The sequence below is a fragment of the Misgurnus anguillicaudatus genome, chromosome 10 (genome assembly GCF_027580225.2).
Source record: "Misgurnus anguillicaudatus chromosome 10, ASM2758022v2, whole genome shotgun sequence".
Classification (NCBI taxonomy): domain Eukaryota; kingdom Metazoa; phylum Chordata; class Actinopteri; order Cypriniformes; family Cobitidae; genus Misgurnus; species Misgurnus anguillicaudatus.
In genome coordinates this window covers 12,540,560-12,562,265 of record NC_073346.2, presented here as the reverse complement: position 1 = coordinate 12,562,265, position 21,706 = coordinate 12,540,560, and the positions used below count along the sequence as shown (strand labels likewise).

The following is a 21,706-nucleotide window of genomic DNA, read 5'->3' as shown; positions in this document are numbered from 1 at the left end:
CTCTTGACATAATATTAGTTTGCGGCAATTTAAACCTGTCATTTCTCCCGCTTGCGTTAAACCAAAAGCAGAGGGACTCACTGGCAGTCTCCAAGACCACCACTCAAAATAATAAAGACAGAAGCGGTCGAAGGTGGACAAAAGAGACGCATTTAGAGAGGTGATATGCACCTGAGATATGATAGAAAGGCGGGGGCGGTGCAGCAACAGGAAGAGTCACTGGATGCGCCGTAGACATAATCGCCTGCGCATTATATTATATTATTAGTCACAAAGGCAGGAAAAATACTTGCAAAATGAGACTATTTACTCACAGTCTGGAGCCCTGTCATTTTTTTTCTTCGTTTGAAATCTTAAAGGCGGAGTCCACGATGTTTGAAAAACACTTTGGAAAAGGAGACGGGCTGACTACCAAAACACACTTATAGCCAATCAGCAGTAAGGAGCGTGTCTACTAACCGACATCCTTGATGGGGTTGCGTATGTGTGGGGCGGGTCTATCAACAGAAGGTCCAGATTCTATTGGGGTAGGGGCGTGTTTGTTTAGGTGATTTCAAATATCAACATTAGCTTTCAAACATCGTGGACTCCGCCTTTAATTTAATAAATGTAAACTTCATTTATTTCCAGGGCCTCTGCTGTATGTTTGTGTTTACCTGACAGCGAGGATGTGCACTGGCTGGGATCGCTGTAGTTTCTGGTGTGGGGCGTTTGTGTGACAGGTTACTCTGTGTGTCTGGCCGTTGTGTAGCAGGGGAGCAGAATCAGCCGGCATATTATAGGATGTGTACAAACTCTCAAATGAAGAGTTCATATCATTCACCAGTGCCTCCAGATCCACGTCATCCTCTGATAGGGACAAAAAAGAAGAACAGTAATGATTTAAACCATACGTTCATGACTAAATGACATTATTAGGCACCAGTATTTGGGAAAGTTACTTTTAAAAGTAATGCATTACAATATTAAGTTACTCCCCAAAAAAGTAACTAATTGCGTTACTTAGTTACTTTTTATGGAAAGTAATGCTTACGTTACTTTTAAGTCACTTTTGCGTTACATTATCTTGGCTGAGGCTTGATCTCTTTCAGGACTTGCAGGTGTTTTATGACTGAAAAGTTCTGCATTCAAAATTGCATATTTTATCACAAAAATGTCAAACTCTGGCCTGCCAGAGCTCTGGTTTCTGTCTCAAACTGTTCCCACACAGGCGTGTCCGCATAGAGTGCATCATGTGACTACGTTCAGTTTGAAACAGTACATCATTTTTTTAATCAAATGTAACTTAAAAAAAAAGTAAATATTAAAGGAATATTCAATTTTCTTAAAAGAAAAATCCAGATAATTTACTCACCACCATGTCATCCAAAATGTTGATGTCTTTCTTTGTTCAGTCCAGAAGAAATTATGTTTTTTGAAGAAAACATTGCAGAATTTTTATGGACTTTAATAGAACCCAACATTTAATACTTAACTCAACACTTAACAGTTTTTTTCAACGGAGTTTCAAAGGACTACAAACGATCCCAAACGAGGCACAAGGGTCTTATCTAACAAAATGATTGTCATTTTTGACAAGAAAAATAAAAAATATATACTTTTAAACCACAACTTTTCGTCCAGGTCCGGTCCAGAGCGACCTAACGTAAATGCTTAGTGACGTAGGGAGGTCACGTGTTACATATATAAAACGAACACTTGCGGACCATTGTAAACAATAAACTGACACAAAAAAGACATTAATTAGTATCAGTTGACATACAACAACGTAGGAACGGTCCTCTTTCAACACATTTGTAAACACTGGGGCGGAGTTTCACGTTCGTCCTCTGTGACCTCTTGGCGTCATGACGTATTGCGGTGACGTAGTGGGGTCAGCTGGCGCATCACGACCGGATCTACACGAGGAGAAGTTGTGCTTTAAAAGTGTATATTTGTTTTTTTTATTGTCAAAAATGACAATCGTTTCGCTGGATGGGACCCTTGTGCCTCGTTTGGGATCGTTTATAGTCATTTGAATCTCCGTTGAAAAAAACTGTTAAGTGTTGAGTTAAGTATTAAATGTTGGGCTCTATTAAAGTCCATTAAAATTAGAAAAATCCTGCAACGTTTTCTTCAAAAAACATAATTTCTTCTGGACTGAACAAAGAAAGACATCAACATTTTGGATGACATGGTGGTGAGTAAATTATCTGGATTTTTCTTTTAAGAAAATGGACTAATCCTTAAATGTCTACATTTAAAAAATAATGTGTTACTTTACTTGTTACTTCAGAAAAGTAATATTACGTAATGCACGTTACTTGTAATGCGTTACCCCCATAGACTATAAAAAAGATGGACGTAGTGTCCGTGATGTCACCCATTGGTTTGTGAAGATTGTTTTTGAGGCTTAAAGTAGGCGTTGCCTGCCGTCACCATCTTGGTCACGCGTCACATGGTGATGTCTAAATTCACCCTATTAAAGGCGGAGTCCACGATGTTTGAAAAACGCGTTGGAAAAGGAGACGGGCCGACTACCAAAACACACTTATAGCCAATAAAATCAAATCAAACGCCGGGTTGCGTATGTGTGGGGCGGGTCTATCAACAGAACGTCCGGATTCTATTGGGGTAGGGGCGTGTTTGTTTAGGTGATTTCAAATATCAACATTGGCTTTCAAACATCATGGACTCCGCCTTTCAGTACATTTATTTTGTGCATTTTGCTAAAAGATATAGTGACATATTACTTTTTTAATTAAATTACAGTAACTAATTACTTAGTAGTAGATACACCCAACACTGCCTGTCTTTCCTTTAAGGCCTCTTCTTACTCTTCTCACCCAAAGCTTGAGTTATCTGTGCCCTTTGAAAGACCTTTTTCTAAAAACCCTTCAGGTAATCAGTTGATCTCTTTGTATTAATAGAGACAGGTAAGCACCTTCTCTACTTAGAGATCCTAGAGATACAATGACACACACAGACACAGACACACGCTGTGGCTTAGTGGGGAGGTTGAGAGCAGAGTCACGTCATCATGGATAACATAGACATACAGACCGCATGTGTGCTGCATTTACCCCTAAAGATACAGCTAACACAAATTAAAAAGCCTCTAAAACATAACAAATGCCTTTATCGTGCTTTTATAATTACTCCTTTTATTAATTTGTGTAGTTTTTTTGGCTCATGCATTATAGGGTTAAAGGAATAATTTCCCCCCCAAAAAAGTGTACATTTTGTCATCCTCATAACATCCCATATATACATTTAAATTTCTTCACTGGAACACAAGCAAAGTTTTTTTTTTATAAAAATTACACATAAAAAGCAATTTTACGGCTGGACTATCTGTAAATAATTGTGTTAAATGTAGTGGTTGAATCTGCGGAGGATACATGGTAGCATCAAACGAAATGAGTACATTGTGTAAAGTTGACAGCATGTTGACATTAAGGGAAAACTACTGAGTGTTTGGGATGTGCTTCAGTGTCCTCGCTCTGAACCCAAACTTTCTGTTATGAAATCTAGACAAACAGGTCTCAGTGATCGACAGGATATTTCAATTAAACATGATCTGTCAGCGTGACAGTATAGCCTGCACTTTTATTACATTTCACACTATGCAACCTGAACTTGACAATTAATCATCTCATAATGTATAATAATTATAATAACTTTACATCCCTGCTGCAAGAAATAAAGCACATTTATGATTGTCCACTAGAGTGTGCTAAAACAAACAAAAACATACTCCAGTGTCCATCCCTTACAAGCATCCTCTAGGGGCGTAACTAGTAGTACACATCTGGACAACAGTTTGTTTAGGCAAAACATAAATTCACCTCCGTTACAGACTGCACAGAAGCGGACAGGAGATGGCTATGACAACAGCTTTACTGTATGAAGTCTGAACTACAGTTCTGAGAAATGAATATTTGTCTTTTAAAGTTAAGAGGAAGTCAGACGTATGACAGGTGAAGACTAGTAATGTTCCTCAGGATACAGGAACTTTCTGAGAAGAGCAAACATATGAACGACTAGTCACGGTTTCCTCAGGATGACTAGTGTCGACACTTTCAGAGAAACTGAAAAGGGTTTGTGAAAGCTACAGTGAAGTCATTAAAAAGTAAATTTAGTATGTTTTTCGGGTAGATGAGGAGGGTCTGGAGGCGGACACGGATGAGTACGGTTCCCTTAGACTGCTGAATACAATGTAACCTGACTCAGCAACAACATGACTGCATTAAATCAGCTGATCTGAGTACAGCTAATGACATCATCTCCAGAATGTCACAGAACAGTCAATGGAGAGGTTAAATTGACGATTTGAAATTTGATTTTTTTAAGATTTAAACAAGAAAAAAAACAAGCTAGTTCCAGTGTTAATAATATGATGCAGACCATACAACTTTTTCTATCAGATTGCTTGCTTTAAATTCATTATTGTGTGCGCACTGCAGTGGTTCTTGTCACTATGAGCTACATTTGTCTGTTAAAGGCCAGTCAGATAAGACCTACAGATGATCATGCATTACAAAACACCAACACATATAAATCTGTCAAAATGGTACAGCCATTACGGATGTCAGCCTGTTTACACTTGGTATAAATATCCATCTTGAGTAATTCAAAAATGATACAGGTTGTTGATGGTGCCCAAATGAGTGTCCACATTCGGACGCAGTGGGACACACATGACACACATCACACTTGGTGAGCGCTGATGCACTTTATGATTCCTTCCCGAGGACGTTTACGTCATTAACACTCAGCTTGTCAATATCACTTTTCACTTAGCCGTCCAATCACAGTAGAGGAAAGGCGGGACAAATACAACAACAAGCAACGGCCGCATCGTACAACGACTGATAAACAAAACAGAAGTTTTACAGCAACCAAAGAGCATAGCTGACAAAATGCTGGCAAGTCTTTTAATCTGTTTAATAGGCACAATATTATCAGTTCTGTGCTGCATCCTTGTCACTTTTCGGAGATTTTCACCCATTTTGATCATGTTACCTTACTTTATTCTGGAGGTAGACGTCATTAGTGTCTGAGCGCACTCACGGGCTCTGTTGATGCTCCATTTTGCTATCTTACGAATTAAAACATGTAAGAAACGCTCACAACATTTCCAAACCCCAGTACGCTAATGTGCAGTTAACCTCCTCTGTGTAGAAAATGTATGGTTTTAAATGTGACCCTCTCAGTTATATTAGTAGATTTCTAGATTCATCTTCTTGGTACAACGCCAAAGTTCGCCAGAGTTTACGGGGGCGCGAAATCACACATGCTCACATATGAGGTAAAATTGAATGCAAAAATCAGTTCCTCTAATAATTTTCTCTACAAATTTTTAAAATCATTATTGAACATTAAAATCAATTACGTGGCTAAAGCTTATGTCATTTTCGTTGTTTATATACTTTATGGATTTAATATTACATTAATTGTATAGGATAATGCAGTTGTTGTGCAAAATGCATTAATGACAAAATTAAACAAGTCACTTATTAAAATTTAAATAAACAAAACATGCCGTTTCAGATGTAAATATGAAACCAATATGTCATTATTCCGATTAAATAGTATTTGACATGAAAGTTAGTCAACACTTTTGGAGGTTTTTGCATGACAGCAGGGGTTTTCAGATTGTTAGAAATGTAAGTACCATGGAAAAGACTGAAAGCTCTATAATATATTTTGTTTGAGTGTATGCACAAATTTCTGTGAGCTGTGCACACTGTGCCCCCTTAAAAAAACGGTGCATGACGCCCCTGATTTCAGCCACATTTAAACGCTTTGGTCTGCAACTCTGTTTAAAACATAAAATTGCAGGTTACTTTACGTACGCATTTTTACGCGTATTAAAGTCAAAAGACGTCAAACTGACATTTCCTGCTAAATCCAAGCCAATAGTTTAAATTAAAGACTTTCACAAAAGTTTCACAAAATGCCTTCCTGGAAAATTTCTTAAAAAATATATAAACATACAAATTAGGGATGGGGCTATTACCGGTTTCACGATTAACCACGATAAAATGTCCTGACGGTTAGTATTATCGTTTAAAATGTAATTATCATTACAACTGTGTGATTACCGTGATTTTGAAAACTCGCGGTAAATCCTGTCCAGCCAAAATCAGTTTGACGCAGGGCGCACATGCAACAAAGTTTTTTGCACAAGGCGGCATTTAAGGGATAATGTATTGTATTCATTCACAGAAAACTTATTAGACAGATTTATTTATTTTTTTACCACAGAAATAATTTCAGGGACATGAAATATTCAATTAAATTCAATTCAATTCAAATTGTGATTTACAAAAATAAACTTGTTCAAATGTGTATCAGTTTTTTTTTAACATTTCCATCTCATTTTAACAAAACCATGATAATATTGATAACCGTTATAAGTTTGGTCACTATAATCATGATATGAAATTTTCATACCGTCCCATCCCTAATACAAATATATAAAATAAAAGAACAAACCCTCTGCCTTCAAACAAACAAACAAAACGGGGGGGGGGGGAAAAAAACGTTTCATCCTGCATATTTTTTTCTCTGCTTATAAACTCCTTAATGGGTATTTTTCTTTAAAAAATTAAAAAATGTAAGCAAAAAGCTGAAATAATGGCATATTTGTGAAGGAATTTTGTTAGAGATCAGATTCAGAACGATTATCAAAACATACACAGAGTTTAAAATTAGTAAATAACGTTTTGGCTTCAGTTTATTCATAAATTAAGTAAGTGTGCCATCTAGTGGATAATATGTATTGCAGATTAACAAAAAAAATTATCAGGAACATTTTTATGCAAAATGTTTTCTCTTAACTGACGAAATAACTCATCAATAGTTCGGAAAGAGTTAATATTGCAGAACAAAGATAAGGTATAGTGTCCTGTTGTTAGGCCCAGTTACTAATTAATTTTCATTTGTAACCTGGCCCTTCGTCAATTTAAGATATAGATTAAAGATTTTTGATATTGTTTTACATCAACATGAAATGGTTCATTTATGCCATTGAGTAAAATCAGTTGAAGGCAAATGCAAAAGAACACAGAGACAGTCATAAGAGAAGTTGCTTGGACAGCTGTGTCCTGTATAGGAGACATGAGAGCTAAGGACTCAAAAGAGCCTCTGAAAGGCCTCCAAACAAAGCATGTGAATGTTTATGTGAAAGGAGGCGGTCTTTTCATGGATACACTGTAATGCATTTTCAAGTGGACCAATGCCAAGCATGTGTAACTACAAGCACCATAGAGAAGGTGAAGGGCGAGTGAAGGACATATGATGGGAGATGGAGTGGTAGGAGCTGAACTGTTGCTTCATTTATCCAATTTCGAAAAAGTGCTTATTTGAAATTCCACCATGTAAAAAGTGGGCCGATCTTGGGCTTGAAACTCCCGGGCTAAAAAGTGGCCCCACTCCGGCCCTGCCTGTGGTCAATGTGTTAGCATGACAGAAACTTGATGCTGTCCTGTGAGAACAAGCAACAAACTATATTTTTCCATCTCCCAAATGCCTCTCACGTAAATTATAAGATTTTTGTATTCAAAGCACCGCCATTATTGTTAACAATGCTTGGAATGGTGCGCTGTGATTTGTTGAGCAGATGAGGACTGGCGTTTATCGCGTTTTGGGAAAAAAGGGAGAAAAGATGACAGAATATCACGGCGGATATTGGATTTTGCTTAAAATTAAGAAATAACTTTTCTTGAAATAACTATCTCTTGACAGAAATGCAAAATAATATACAAAACTATATTATCAGGGGTGTATAAAGACCTTACATAATGAACCGTTATGTGTTTGGGTGATTCTCACGAAACCATTGAAACACCACGGCACTAATGATTTTAGCTTTAAAATGTGTAATATAGTAACATTAAAAAGCATCAGAATTAACACAATACTGTGTTCTACCTTGCACAATGTGTGATTTCAATATAAGAATTGATAATTGGAAATTTTATCTCATTTTCTGCTGAAATTCTCATTACCGCAATCTGTCCGGCTGTGTTTGAACATGCTTTATGTTGTAATTTAATCAAATTAACACAAAAATATTAAGAAAAAAAATAAATGGATGTTTTGCTAGACTACTTTAGATGACAGAAAAAATATTTACTGAATATTCATGTATAATAATAATGAAGAAAAATTAGGAAAATGATGTGTCCATGCCTGATGTTCTCATCCTCCGCAACACTTTTTGAGAACAGTTTAAGCACACATACAGAATTTTAATAAAGTTTGATTTTGAGTGACCAAGCACATGGACCAGTTACTTCAAGATGGCTACCAGGTAAGATCATTTTTTTACAGTTAATTTGAAATATTGTCTTGTCAGAATGCTTACACGACATTTTGATTATCATTACCGCAACAGATGCTTATTAAATGTTAATTTAATTAATAGAAGCATAATACTTTGATTTTAAATGCATGTGCAGAATCTCCAAATTATGTTCTTTCAGGTTTGTCATGTCATTTTGAAAATATGTCAGTGTTGATGTTTTCTGACTGTTGCGGTAATGAGATTTTTTAAGACTAATTTTTTTAATTATGTTACAAAAAGTGTAAAAATGATAAGTAAAAGTTTTTAAATTAATGTTCCCATTTACTCAAGACTTTGTTTTTCAATGTCTGGTGGGAAAAAAGTAAATTTAAGCAATTTTTACATTTTCATGCTTGACATTTTTAAAACCAAGTTTTTAGTGAGAATCACCCATTTATGACCTTAGAATGAGACGTTTTTATCTACATACACGATGTGTTACATGGAAGTCGCCATTTTGTTCCAACATGTTTCTACAGAAGCCCTTAACGGACAAACTTTTTTTACTAAGTTGTATCCGACGATGACATGTTTGTCCGGTGACTGCTAACGTAGCTTCTTTATGTGTTTTTTAAAAGCGAGGGGTGAGCAGTGGACTGAGTCATTGGTTGCAACTCACAACATCACCACTAGATGCCGCTAAAATTTACACACTGCACCTTTAAAAAAAACGCTGGCGGGGAAAGACACTTTCCACAAGTATCTCATTTACAGCAAAATCCAAATTATACATAATGAACAAAATACTGTACTATGCTATTTAACATCATTTAAAACTGAGAATTTTTAAATCTGTAAGAGCAAAACCTAAAAACATCACCCAGGATTTGGATTTTAATGTGGCAACACATTGCTGCGCCAAATCTGCGACCTGATATATACATCAAATGCTTCTCATCTATTCTTAGCAGCATTCCAGCTTCCCAAAGACCTTTGTTTTCACACTTTGTTGTTTTCAATGGGGTATGAAAACCAGCGAGGTCAAGGGACAGGCATGGGAACATTGCTTTAGATTTTTTTCTCCACACATTCATTCATTTAGTGATTTCATTACTAACAGATGAACGTCATCAAACAGAATGATGTGCGTTCATCACATAACATTTAAACAAAATCACCAAGTTAACAAGAAAAACAACTTGTCCTTATTAAGTAAATGCGTTTTACTGCTCGACAAATTGAATCTTGAAATATTACAAGCGAGTGTAATCACAGCTGTGAGGAAACACAGTGTACTCGGAGAAGTCCAGGGAGTAAATGAGAAATTTCTGCTCCATTTACTTCAATGACAGCATCAGACTTACGGAAAACATTTCGGCCTGTACCTCCCATGCTGAGGCGATATTGTACTTAAATCTCATGCTCCAAATATCGGGCCTCTGTACTTTGTATGGCACAATTAAGTTGAAGGCTTAATGAGTGGCACCCTGTGTCTTTATAAACCAGCCTTTGAACTGCTGGAGTGTTTACTGCGGAAGAGGCCTGAATATAGATCCCGATTCCAACACAATGAGCGAGTACTATAAAGAACGTCTACAACATTCGGCCCCCAGCCTTGGTCCAAATGTGTGAGACAGAACCCCGCCCGAAATCTAGTGTGCGCACACACACGCATACATGTACATACTTAATAACTGCGTCAATTATTGTAATTTACCAAATCTAAACACTATTCACATTTGAATTTAGATGTTAAAAACTGATAAATATGGAAAGAATGTATGATCATACCCAAATGCATTGCAATCAAAAAGTAAACCAGCGCCGCGCGGTTCTAAAAAAAATGGAACACATTGTTTTCTATGAGTATACGCACACCGGCTAACGTATATTTAGCATTTTAAAGTAGAAGCTATCTGACTAAACTTGCCCTATTTAATGTGCACTTCCGGTGTACGATACCTCCAAGTTGTCGTAGACGCGACTCGACGCGGCGCTGTGCCTCCGGTGTGCGACCCCCTTCAGACATTAACATAACCGTGCTGCGCAGATCAGAAGGTTTATACGAAGGAAGATTAAGTTAATGACTTTCGCGCAACTGACGTCTCGCGTATTGAACTGCGATTTGCGATCACACCCGATTGCAAGTGAACTACGCCCTAACCCACCTCTGCAAGAGGGCCAGGGCACATGGTATGTAGTGATCACACTAGTAAAACGAACCAGGATTTGGGGGTTTGGTTTGGATAATTAATATTCTGATTTCAGAATATTAACAATTATAAAGTTTACACTTCATCCTTAGTTAATCGTAAATTGTTGTAATATGCTTTATGACGTGCAGCCTGCATATGCGACCTCCGGAGGCTGAAGTCTTTCGTTTGAGAAATGGGCAATGTGAATGGACCCTAAGTTTACTGACCTTGATGGCTGGGTGAGCTCTGAATGGTTGACGGCTGAAATCCTTGCCCAATCAGATCTGCTTGCCTGTGATTGGCAGCCCGGTCTACAGTATCTTGCTAAAACAAAGCAAAAAAAATATATATATACTAAAATAATTTTCTTTTACATTTGAAGCACCACTTACACACACATTTAAAAATCAGACATATTTTTTTGCTTCTCTTTATTAAAATACAAATAGAAAATTTTAATTAAAATCAGGCTTTTATTTAATTTAAGTTTAAGAGCGCCTGCAGGTTCCCCAGTTGTATTTTAATAAAGAGACTAAGAAATAATATATGGTCACTTTACCATTGCAATAACAACAAATCTAATGCTGGCATGGTGGACTTATACACAGTACTGAATGTACAAATGTTGCATATCTATCTATAATGTCATCTAGGAATTTCATCACAGACAATTTCACATGACTACAACTGCATTCTGCATTCAAACATACTATGCTTTTAAAAATAAAAGGTTTTAATAGTGTATGTGGATTCCCTCTCTATTTTTAAAAGACAGCACCTTCATTATGCAGTCGCTCTATTAGGTGTGATGATTGAAAGCGGAAGAGGCCCTCCCACTGTCCTCAGTTGCCCCCCATCGTATCCAGGATGGGTCACAGGCATGTTTACATGCCACGAGAAAAACAGCAACGTTCATGCACAGGCTTGTCATGTGATCAGCTGAAAACGCGCCACTGACGTCGTAAGATCTAAAGCTGGCAGCTGAGAGTCACATTCCCAGGGGTTCCTCTGTACTGTCTAAATCCAATCACTCGTCCCGTTACACAGCAAAGCCTCTCGGCTCTCTTACCAGAAAGGCAACACTTCAAATTCTTGGATGATGTACCAAAACAAAAGCTCGGTTTGTGCGTGGTGGGATGTAGGATTGTGGGATATCTCTTTCAGCACTGATTGGAGCTTTCACAGCACGAGCTGGGAACAGAATGTCCTGTGACACCCTCCCATTTGGAGATGGTGTACGGAGTGAGACCGCACGTCCCAGAGTCTGGCTGTGATGTGGTGGAAGAGCGTCAGTACTTTGCTGGATGTCCCAGATCGAGATCGTTTCGTTTCTGGTGTAAATGTGTAGCGGTTGCGGGTGCTGCATGCATGCAGCTGTGCTGCTTGTTACGATTATGGCGTTGAGGAAAACAATAGTTGCGGCTTATGCTTTTTGTCAAACTAATTTTCAAGCAGAATTTTTTTATGTAAATGGGAAACTATTGCAAGCCTTTATTATGATTTTAATACATCATCACAAATCCAAGTTCACGTCCAAGTTGATTTTCCAGAATTATAAAAATAATAATTCTGGAAATGTGTAACTAGTTTGGGAAAAATTGGGTCTCATTCACTAATAATTGTGTACGTTTTTCGTATATTTATACGCACACTTCTCGTGAAGCAGCCTTTAAATAGAGATTTAAAAAGTGAGGAAGAAAGGCGTAAAAATTTGTCATTACGTGCATCTTCTTTATATGTTTAGAAAAAAATAAGTAGGCTATAATAATATATAATATAATGTATAATAATATAGATCATGTATAATAATATATAATCAAAAAATATTACAATATAAAATATAATCATGTTAATTTTATATTTTAACATTATAATAAACCATAATAATTATAGCCTAGTATTTGATTATAGCGTATGTGATTATTGCGTACGAGTGGTTTTAGGTTTTCTTGAATTTTTGCATACATTTAGAAGACATTTTGATACGAAAGCTTTTGTTGAATCACGATTTGTTCGTTTAAACATCTGACGCACATCTCACGCACAAATCTGTGCATACGCATGCTTAGTTAATGAGACCCAATGAATCTGTGTCTGTACTGTATAGAGTCTTTATTATGGATTGTTTTCATACTTGGTCAAAAGAAATCAATTACAGTTAAATAATTAATACAGTTATAATTAAATATTGTAATATTAATGTTAAACAATGTGACTGAATCAACCTAAAACTTGAGGCTCTCACACTATTTGACTTTGATTGTTAATCCCACAATCCTTTTTATAAGCCTGTCGCTCAGCACTCTCCACTGTTGATGGTCAAAAAATGGTCCCTAGATGTCACTAGGGTTGTACGTTTTTATAAAACGTCCTGCTATGTACCATTTAGGTACAGATATGTATATTTTTGGTACCAATTTGGTACCTTTAAGGTGTATTCTTTGATACCAATATGTACCTCTGAATTACTATGATTAACTCTTTGTGTGCAAATGTGTACTTTAAAAAAAGCAAACCGCCGCAGAGACAGCTAGGAACCATTTCTGATCATTTTTTTCTGACAGTGCATGCGTTCTGCAGTCACATGCATAACAGTTATTGCAGGTGTCACCCTGAGCCAGGCCAGCTGACAGTCTTGCCCGGGCCCAGGACAAGATAATCTTAGAGGGCCCCCCACCCCTTACTTTTTACTGGTAACAAGACATTTGGCATTATCAGATTCAGGACCCACGAATATTGCATATTTTACATTGTATAAAACATTTAGTTAAAGGTGCAGTGTGTAATTTTTAGAAAGATCTCTTGACAGAAATGCAAAATAATATACAAAACTATATTATCAGGGGTGTATAAAGACCTTCTTATAATGAACCGTTATGTTTTTATTACATTAGAATGAGACGTTTTTATCTACATACACAGGGTCCCCTTACGTGGAGGTCGCCATTTTGTGTCGCCATGTTTCTACAGAAACCTTTAACGGACAAACTTTTTTTACTAAGTTGTCTCTGACGATGACATGTTTTACCGGTGGTGGCTACTGTAGCTTCTCTATGCGTTTCAAAAGCGAGGGGTGAGTGGATTGAGCCGTTGGTTGCAATTTGCAACCTCACCACTAGATGCTTCTAAAATTTACACACTGCACCTTTAAATGTAGTACACTGAAAAAATATATTCATTGAATTTAATAAATTTTTTAAGATAAGCGGTTGCAATCAATTTATTTAAGCTACATTTAAACAAAAAAGATTAGTAAAGTAAAATAAAATATAAACTTTTGTTTAAATGTAGCTTAAATAAATTGATTGCAACCACTTACCTTAAAAAACTGATTAAATTCTATGAATATTTTTTTCAGTGTACTGACACTGTATACTGACACAAAATATCATAATCACGTATGAATTATGAACAGACTATTGGAAATATCAGTAAAACAACTTCAGCTAATATTATGCCGTGTTTGGACTAAAAATTGAATAAATATTACTCCTCTCTTTAGAAATTTGAAGTAAACATATAAACTCAATCAAAATTTCTCCAAACATGCACGCCTTTGAACCAAAAGCCCAGAGGGATATTATTTTGTAAAGAGCTTTCATGATGAGCATGCATTGCATTTTTCTCAATGAATCCGACTGAGGGTAGAGCACTGCATTTCAGCCCAAGCCCGACCCGACCTTTTTACACCCCTCAGGTCGGGTTTCGGCCAATTTTAACCTCACAGCTGATACGCGGGCGGACCTCGAGCTTATTTAGGCTTCTCCGTCTTTTTATATTTTTCAATTTAATTAAAATAACATTTTGACAGACGATTATTGCAAAACAAACGTAGTAAGACTTTAAACCTATAGCACGAGTCCGCTATAAGCACAGCCAGCCACACATTTACAATGCAGCTGTTGCGTATTTAACAGCAGTACCGAAGCGCACCGGGAAAAATATTAATGGAGGACTAAAACCTTGGATACTGCGCATAATCTATGCAAACAGCATCCAATACATAATCTATATATGCATAGCGAAGTTGTAAGCAGGTTGCATGTTCATTCGGTTTCATGTTTATTTCGTTTCGTATAGCCCTTTTCATTTTTATATTTCTGCCCCCGTTGCAGCTGCGAGCAGCAAAGCAACCTGCCTCCGCTTTTAAAAAATAGTGTGTGTAGATAATAAACGTTTAAACTAACACTGTGATATGCTGAAAATATATATTTTATGTAGTTGTTATTATAGACAAGTGAAGTGTTGATTTGAGAGTTCAATTCATCAAACATATCGTCAACTTGCTGTCGGCTGCTAACCGCTTGTTGGAACAAACAAAAATACTCTAAAATGTAAATAAAAAAAAGAAATATAACTATTTTGCCATTTAAAACAAATCTGAACTGCTTTAATTGCTGCAAGAGTAGTACAGCTGTATAAGGAATCTGTGCAAGGAGTTATTTTTTGCTATTTCTGCGGAATTATTTTGCAAAATCTATGCGGAATTTTGCAGAATAATTAAACATGTTTTAAGCACATTAAGCACATTCATTTGAGAGAATGTGCGCTGTGAATATTACAAAACAATAAAATATTTTATAATTACATTTTATTAAAGGATTACCCTGAATTAAACTGGACCAACATGAACCAACAGATAATGAACAATGTGCTGTCACGAGTTTTATATAAAATACATATTACTGTCTACAGTGTAACAGTAAAAAGAAAAGGCTTCTCATTATGAATGTAGCCTATATCAAGATAATTTCATCTGTTTAACAATTTATATTTATCTTGTAAACGGATTTGAAATAATAAATAATTGTCGCGTCACTTAGCAATAGAGATCTCATCTCATTATCTTCTCCGCGGTAAGTTTTATTTCAAATTCAAGTTTTACACATTAAATATTAAATAGTTGGTGCTTTCTCTCATAAAAACCTCACAGCAAACAGCCAATACAGCACATACTTCTAAACACACGCGATGCAGTGACTATTTTCTTACCATTTTCTACCATTTTCGCGTCAGTTTAGGGTTAGATTTACATAATGACATCCCTACCCAAACCTATCCCTAACCCCAATGTCAGGTGACAACTGTTTAATTTCGCGAACCTAATAGTATTGAAGTCCCTAGTTCGTCAAAAAGTGACGCGAAAGGGGTACCCTCCGCGTCAACATATTGACGCATGGTCAAGTGTCGTCAAATACTGACGCCATGGGTGTGAGACTGTGTTGAATTAGGAATTCTATTTTCCTCTATTTTCCTCTATAAGGCCTATATTTTCTTCTTTTCTTTTATTTTCTGAGCACCGGACTTGTGCTGAGTCTGACCGGAAATTTTGAGCGTACTGAACTTCAAATCAAATGAATCAAATATTTTCTTTATTTTTAACAATTATTCCATAGGTTCCAGTTCTGGGCCCCCCTCTGGGCCCACCCCCACCCTGGGCCCGGGACAACAGACCCGTTTGTCCCCCCCTGTCGGCGGGCGTGCCCTGAGCAACGTTTGTGCATTTAATATGAAAAACATAAAGCTGATGAAGTAACAAAGCTGATGAAACCAGCAGATGCAAGAATTTTGGTAATCATCAACTAATGCCTACAACACATTTTAATGTTTTATCAATATTTATCCATACACTTATAAAAATAAAAATTCAGAAAAGTTTCTTTGTCAGTCTATGGGACGTGGTCTGACAAACAGTAAAATGACCAAACATTATTCACTTTTTAACACGACTTTATGCTGTGTTCACACACAACACCCCACTAGTTCAACACACTTATTCCAACAGTACCGTGAGATATTAGATCCACATTAATGTAAATGATTAATTATGTAGGCTAAATACTTTAAAAGGGTATATTTATAAATGTTTTGCATAACAAATGTTTATGTACTTTCACCAATTTTCTCTTTGTGTCTTATTTTTGTAATTACATTTGTGTTGTCATATTGGCCAATCGGCCATACAGCTTTCTTAACAGGCTTGTGCACAATTCAGAATTTAATTGAGAATGACTCCTAAATTCCAATTCAATTCTTGAATTTGAATTGAATTTGAATTGATGTCAAAAACAGGATCTAGAATTACAATTTGAATTTGAATTAAAGGAAGCAGAATTGCAATTCAATAGAAATTCAAAGAAATTCATATACATATTATACAGTAAGTGAAGTGTTAAAAATGAAGCTTTCAGTATATGTCAGATGTGATTGCATTACATATTCTATAAATTATATTAGTTTGAACTACTATTTCCTTTAAAGGAAATGTTTTCCACCAGCAATTAATGTTAAAAACTCTAGTCACATTACAAATAATTAAGTTAGATTTTTTTGTAATTGTAATTTTGTGGAACATGACTTCATTCCCCAGAATGCTTTACTTTAACCAAGTATTTGGAATGGTTGCCAAACAATTTTCCAAAGTAACTTTCCTAACACTGAATGTATGTGAGATTCTTTCTGTTGTGTGACTGTGGAATTTATTTGAATTGCCATGAATTAAATTCCACTTCCAGTCATTCCAATTCCAATTCAACTTCAACATCCTGTAGGGCGGAGTCAATTCAATTCAAATTCCAATTCATGAATCGGCCATTCAAAAAACACTACTTTTAAGGACCCTTTTTAAGTGTTAAAACATGAACTAAATGCATCACCAATGTAATAATACAACATACTTCATCTAATGAGAAAAGAATCTGTAGTCTGAGGTCTCCACTTCTGGTAATCATAAAGCAATGCATCTGCACACTGGTAGCAGCAGACAAATTGAAACTTGTTTAAGAACAGAAATAGTAAGAGGATGGGGGGTGGAGGGTCTCTAACCAGTGAAGTGTGACTGATCTCTTCTAAGTTCATCTCATATCTAGACTGGGGGAAGCCGCAGTGGTTTCGTCTGACTGAACACAGCAGAAGTCCAGACAGACAGACAGCCCTAAGACCCCTAATATCATAGTTTCAATTAGTCTGGAACCAAAATCCACAGACAGGGGCTTACAAAAGGTTTTTGCTATACCTGACAAGAGCAAATTCTTACTGGCCATACAACTTTACTGTTCGTTATGTTATGAAAATCTAGTTATTTTGTTTTTATTTACTTTCGGACAGAGAGCAGAGATTATTGTGTCTTATAACACGGGTCTGTTGAATGCTGTATTCTGATTGGCTGAAAAATGTTCCGTGGGTATGCATTAATTTCTGATAACCGCACACCTAACTTGTCAAATGTCTTAAAAATAGGCACAAGAGCAATGTTTGTGGTAACCGTGGTATAAGAGGAATAATTGACTCCGGCCCTTTAAATCATTTAAAAATAATGCACACTCCGCTTCGCGTTGTGCCACATCGCACCTTGGGTGTGCATTATTTTCTTATAATTCAATGGCCCGTCGTCAATTATTCCTTACTTATTACACAGCTCTCTAAAATGCAACTGCCTGAAACTAATAACGCACGGTAACCTGGATTCTGCAAATCATTTTGAAAGGTACAGTTTAATATTAAACAAAAAAGAAATATAAATATGTCTTTTAATAACATATATAATATTATATTTAAAAATAATTCAACCAAATAGTGTGTTTGTGAACGTCTTGTCTTATTTTAAAACGAAAATAAACAAGTTTTTTTCACGGAAGGTCTGCATTCTTTAAAAATTAAGTAATAAAATATTTTTAATCTATATTTAATGCTTCTCCTTACCTTACTTATGAGGTAAGTAGCCATGTAATAAATGGGATAATGTAAAGGCAGTGGGTTGTTATCACAAAATAACTCCTTCAATGTGGTACAAGACCCTTCGCTTCGCATCAGGTGCTGATTACTGTTGAAGCTCTCAAGAAAAAATACTTTAGGCATCACAGATAAAATGTTTTCCACTGAGGTACAAGAGGTTTGAAGATCATTACAGATGTTTTCTCAAGTAAACAGTTTGTATGCCTTCAGTTTAAACAGCTCAAAACAGCTCACAGCTTAACATAAACCAAATGTTATGTCTCAATACCTCAACGGCACCAAACATTTCATTTACAAACCAAGGCCAATTTTAAGTAAAAAATTGCTAATTTTTGGCTATCTATGGGTGTACATGTACCTCTTTTTTCCTGTTTATTGCTTTATTCTGATGTCTGGATGTACAGTATTAAAGGTGCAGTGTGTAATTTTTAGAAGGATCTTTTGACAGAAATGCAAAATAATATACAGAACTATATTATCAGGGGTGTATAAAGACCTTTCATAATGAACCATTATGTGTTTATTACCTAAAATGAGACATTTTTATCTACATACACAGAGGGTCCCCTTACGTGGAAGTTGCCATTTTGTGCTGCCATTTTTCTACAGAAACCCTTAATGGACAATTTCTTTTAACTAAGTTGTCTCCGATGATAACATGTTTGTCCGGTGGCGGCTACCATAGCTTCTCTATGTGTTTCAAAAGCTAGGGGTGAGCAGTGGACTGAGCCGTTGGTTGCAATTCGCAATTTCACCACTAGATCCCACTAAAATTTACACACTGCAGCTTTAAACCGTTTCTTATTCCCTTTTCATTCATCTTGCATTGTTGCACTATTTTCAACAAATAAATAATTTTCTAAATAAAATGATACTTCTAAAATATATTTTATTAGTTTGAAAGAGTTGCTAGTTTTAGTGGGGATAAGATGATGACAGCTAATAATAGAAACATTATGTGACCACAAAACCAGTCATAAGTTGCAAGGGTATATTTGAAAAGTTTATTTTTTTCCAAAATCTCGTTTTTTGATTGTGCAATCCAATTAATATCAAACTGTAGTTGGTCTGTTTTGATTTAAGCCTTTATAACAAAAAATACAACTTCAATAAAAACATGATAACATAATAATAAACATATTTTGACAAAAATAAAAAACAGAGTTAGTTGTTTTGGAATCAAACTCTTAATTTGTAGCAATAGCCATTGTATGGGTAAAAAAATGATACATTTTCATGCTAATAACGATTATGATATTATGTAAAGATTGTGTTCCCTGAAGATATTTTCTAAATTTCCTACTGTCAATATATAAAAAATATATTTATTATTAGAAATGTGTGTTTTTAAGCACTTGGACAACTTTAAAGGTGATGTTTTTTTTTTTGCACCCTAAAGATTCAAGATTTTCAAATAGTTGTATTTTGGCCAAATATTATTACTATCCTAAGAAACCACACATTAGTGGAAAGTTGATTTATTTAGCTCATGTATTTATCTCATTTTATTGCTGGTTTTGTGGTCCAGGGTCAAAAAATTTTAATATAAAGTTGTCAGAAAATCTAAATTTGACAACTCCAGAAAGCCCTGATGCCGAATCCTCAAGTTCCCAGCAATACTGAGAAAGGAATTTTGACTTCCAGGAACAAGGAAGCATGTGTTGCTCATGATTTCCTTCGAAAACAGCTATAAAACTAAAGGCTCAAAATTTACGGCTCTGAAAAAACGAAGCGCTCTGACAACAAGCCCTTTAAACACCACATGGCTGGCAAACAAACGACAAACCCACATTTCTGGAGCAGTACAGACATCTTAACTCGCAAAGATACAGCATCTGTACATCCAAGAAAACTTAAAGATACACCCAACTAACTTAATCTTACTATTCACACATTGCTTTGGTATTCAGACCTCAAGTAACTACGCTCAGGAAACCAGATAATATAGCAGGCCGCTAAATTTTCATTCAGTTCAAGACCGAGCCTAATAGAGAAATGGAGGGCTCACACTTTAAGAGCAATTCAAACATTAGCTCAACATCTTAATTGAGAGCACAAAGGCGAGAGGCGCAGCTCAATAAAAGCCAGTTCAGCAGTTCTTTAAAAACAGTAGTTAGTGAGCTCTCCTCCAAGTACTTTGGGCAGACCTCCAGTCCTCCTGTGTTAGCCAAGCCTGGAGCCCGGCCCAGAATCCCACTTACTTACCAGACTTACACCGACAGATGCTGCGGTCGACTGCATGTTATTTACCCGTTTCCAAAATCCTCTTCCTATCCCATCCTCCCAAACACAAAAAACTTTAGAAAAACAGTTCTTTCTAAGCATACTGTATATAATTGGATATATTTTCTTCAAAGATAAATTGTTTCTTCAACCGTGAGCGCTTTTGTAAGCATATACTTTTAGTAAATAAAACTGTTTGTTTAATATGTCCACTAAATAAAGTACAAAAATGTACAACATACATCACTGGAGACTTCCCATCATAGTTTAATGAAAGTAATATTTAGTCAGTTACTCGTACTAGTATCAAACAATAAAGTATATACCTAAAAAATTATTTGAAAAGTAGCATAAATAAATGATAAAGACTATTTTAATGTGACCTTTATAAAAGATAACAAGGGAAAAGTGTGCTGAATAAATTGTGTTGTTGTTCACTAGCTGGGATGGTGTGCAGGACTTGGTCTTATGAGTTTCTAACAGTGTTGGGGTTTAGTAACTTGCATTACATAATAATATTACTTTTCTGAAGTAACGAGTAAAGTAACACATTACTTTATAAATGTACACATTCATTTTTTAGTTACTTTTTTAAAAAGTAATGCGGGTTACATTTCAGTTTAATTTATTTGATTTAAAAAATGTATAATAATGTACTGAATTAAAGCGGAACATAGTCACGTAGAATTACGCACTCTATGCGTGCCCGCCTGAGCGGGAACAGCTTGAGTCAGAAACGGAGATGGTCGGCCAGAACTTGCGATGGAAATATGCAATTTCTGAATGCAGAACTTCTCAGTCATAAAAACACCTACAAGGCCTGAAAGAGATCAAACCTCAGCCAAGCAAAACGCAAAAGTAACTTAAAAGTAATGTAAGTATTACTTTCCATGAAAAGTAGCTAAGTAATGCAATTAGTTACTTTTTTGGGAAGTAACTTAATAATGCATTACTTTTAAAAGTAACTTTCCACAACACTAATATGACCCTCATAGCAAAAAGTTTAAAAAAACTGCTTGTTTGAGATAAAAACAACCCCTGGGACATAGGAGTGCCCATGGTTAAATAAACACCTTTACATAAACTTTCCTTGACAGGCATCACTGAAACGACTAATTCATTTGAGTGTCTTGAATGATAAAATGGTGTAGAGGTGACACCAGAAGACGTGCTGTACTAATGCCAGCTCCCGATGGGCCAAACTGATATTTCCCAGTAACTGTTGCACGTGGATGCAGACAATGCCAAAGAGAGCCCCTCGCAAGCAGCCGGTTAATCCAGC

At 36.0% G+C, this 21,706-nt stretch overlaps 1 protein-coding gene across 5 annotated transcripts in view; it reads right to left on the bottom strand.

Annotated features, from left to right (window-relative positions):
• grb10b (growth factor receptor-bound protein 10b) overlaps nt 1-21,706 on the bottom strand; it is an 87,047-nt gene that overhangs the window by 44,356 nt on the left and 20,985 nt on the right. For 4 of the 5 annotated variants that reach the window (XM_055209495.2, XM_055209496.2, XM_055209494.2 and 1 more), the window contains exons 3-4: nt 10,695-10,791; nt 657-849 (exon numbers count right to left, since the gene is read on the bottom strand). In XM_055209495.2, the coding sequence (XP_055065470.2) occupies nt 657-849; nt 10,695-10,791 (290 nt within the window). Of the gene's footprint in view, nt 1-656; nt 850-10,694; nt 10,792-11,245; nt 12,083-21,706 lie in introns of those variants that run through there. The other variant, XM_055209498.2, reaches the window with a different exon arrangement.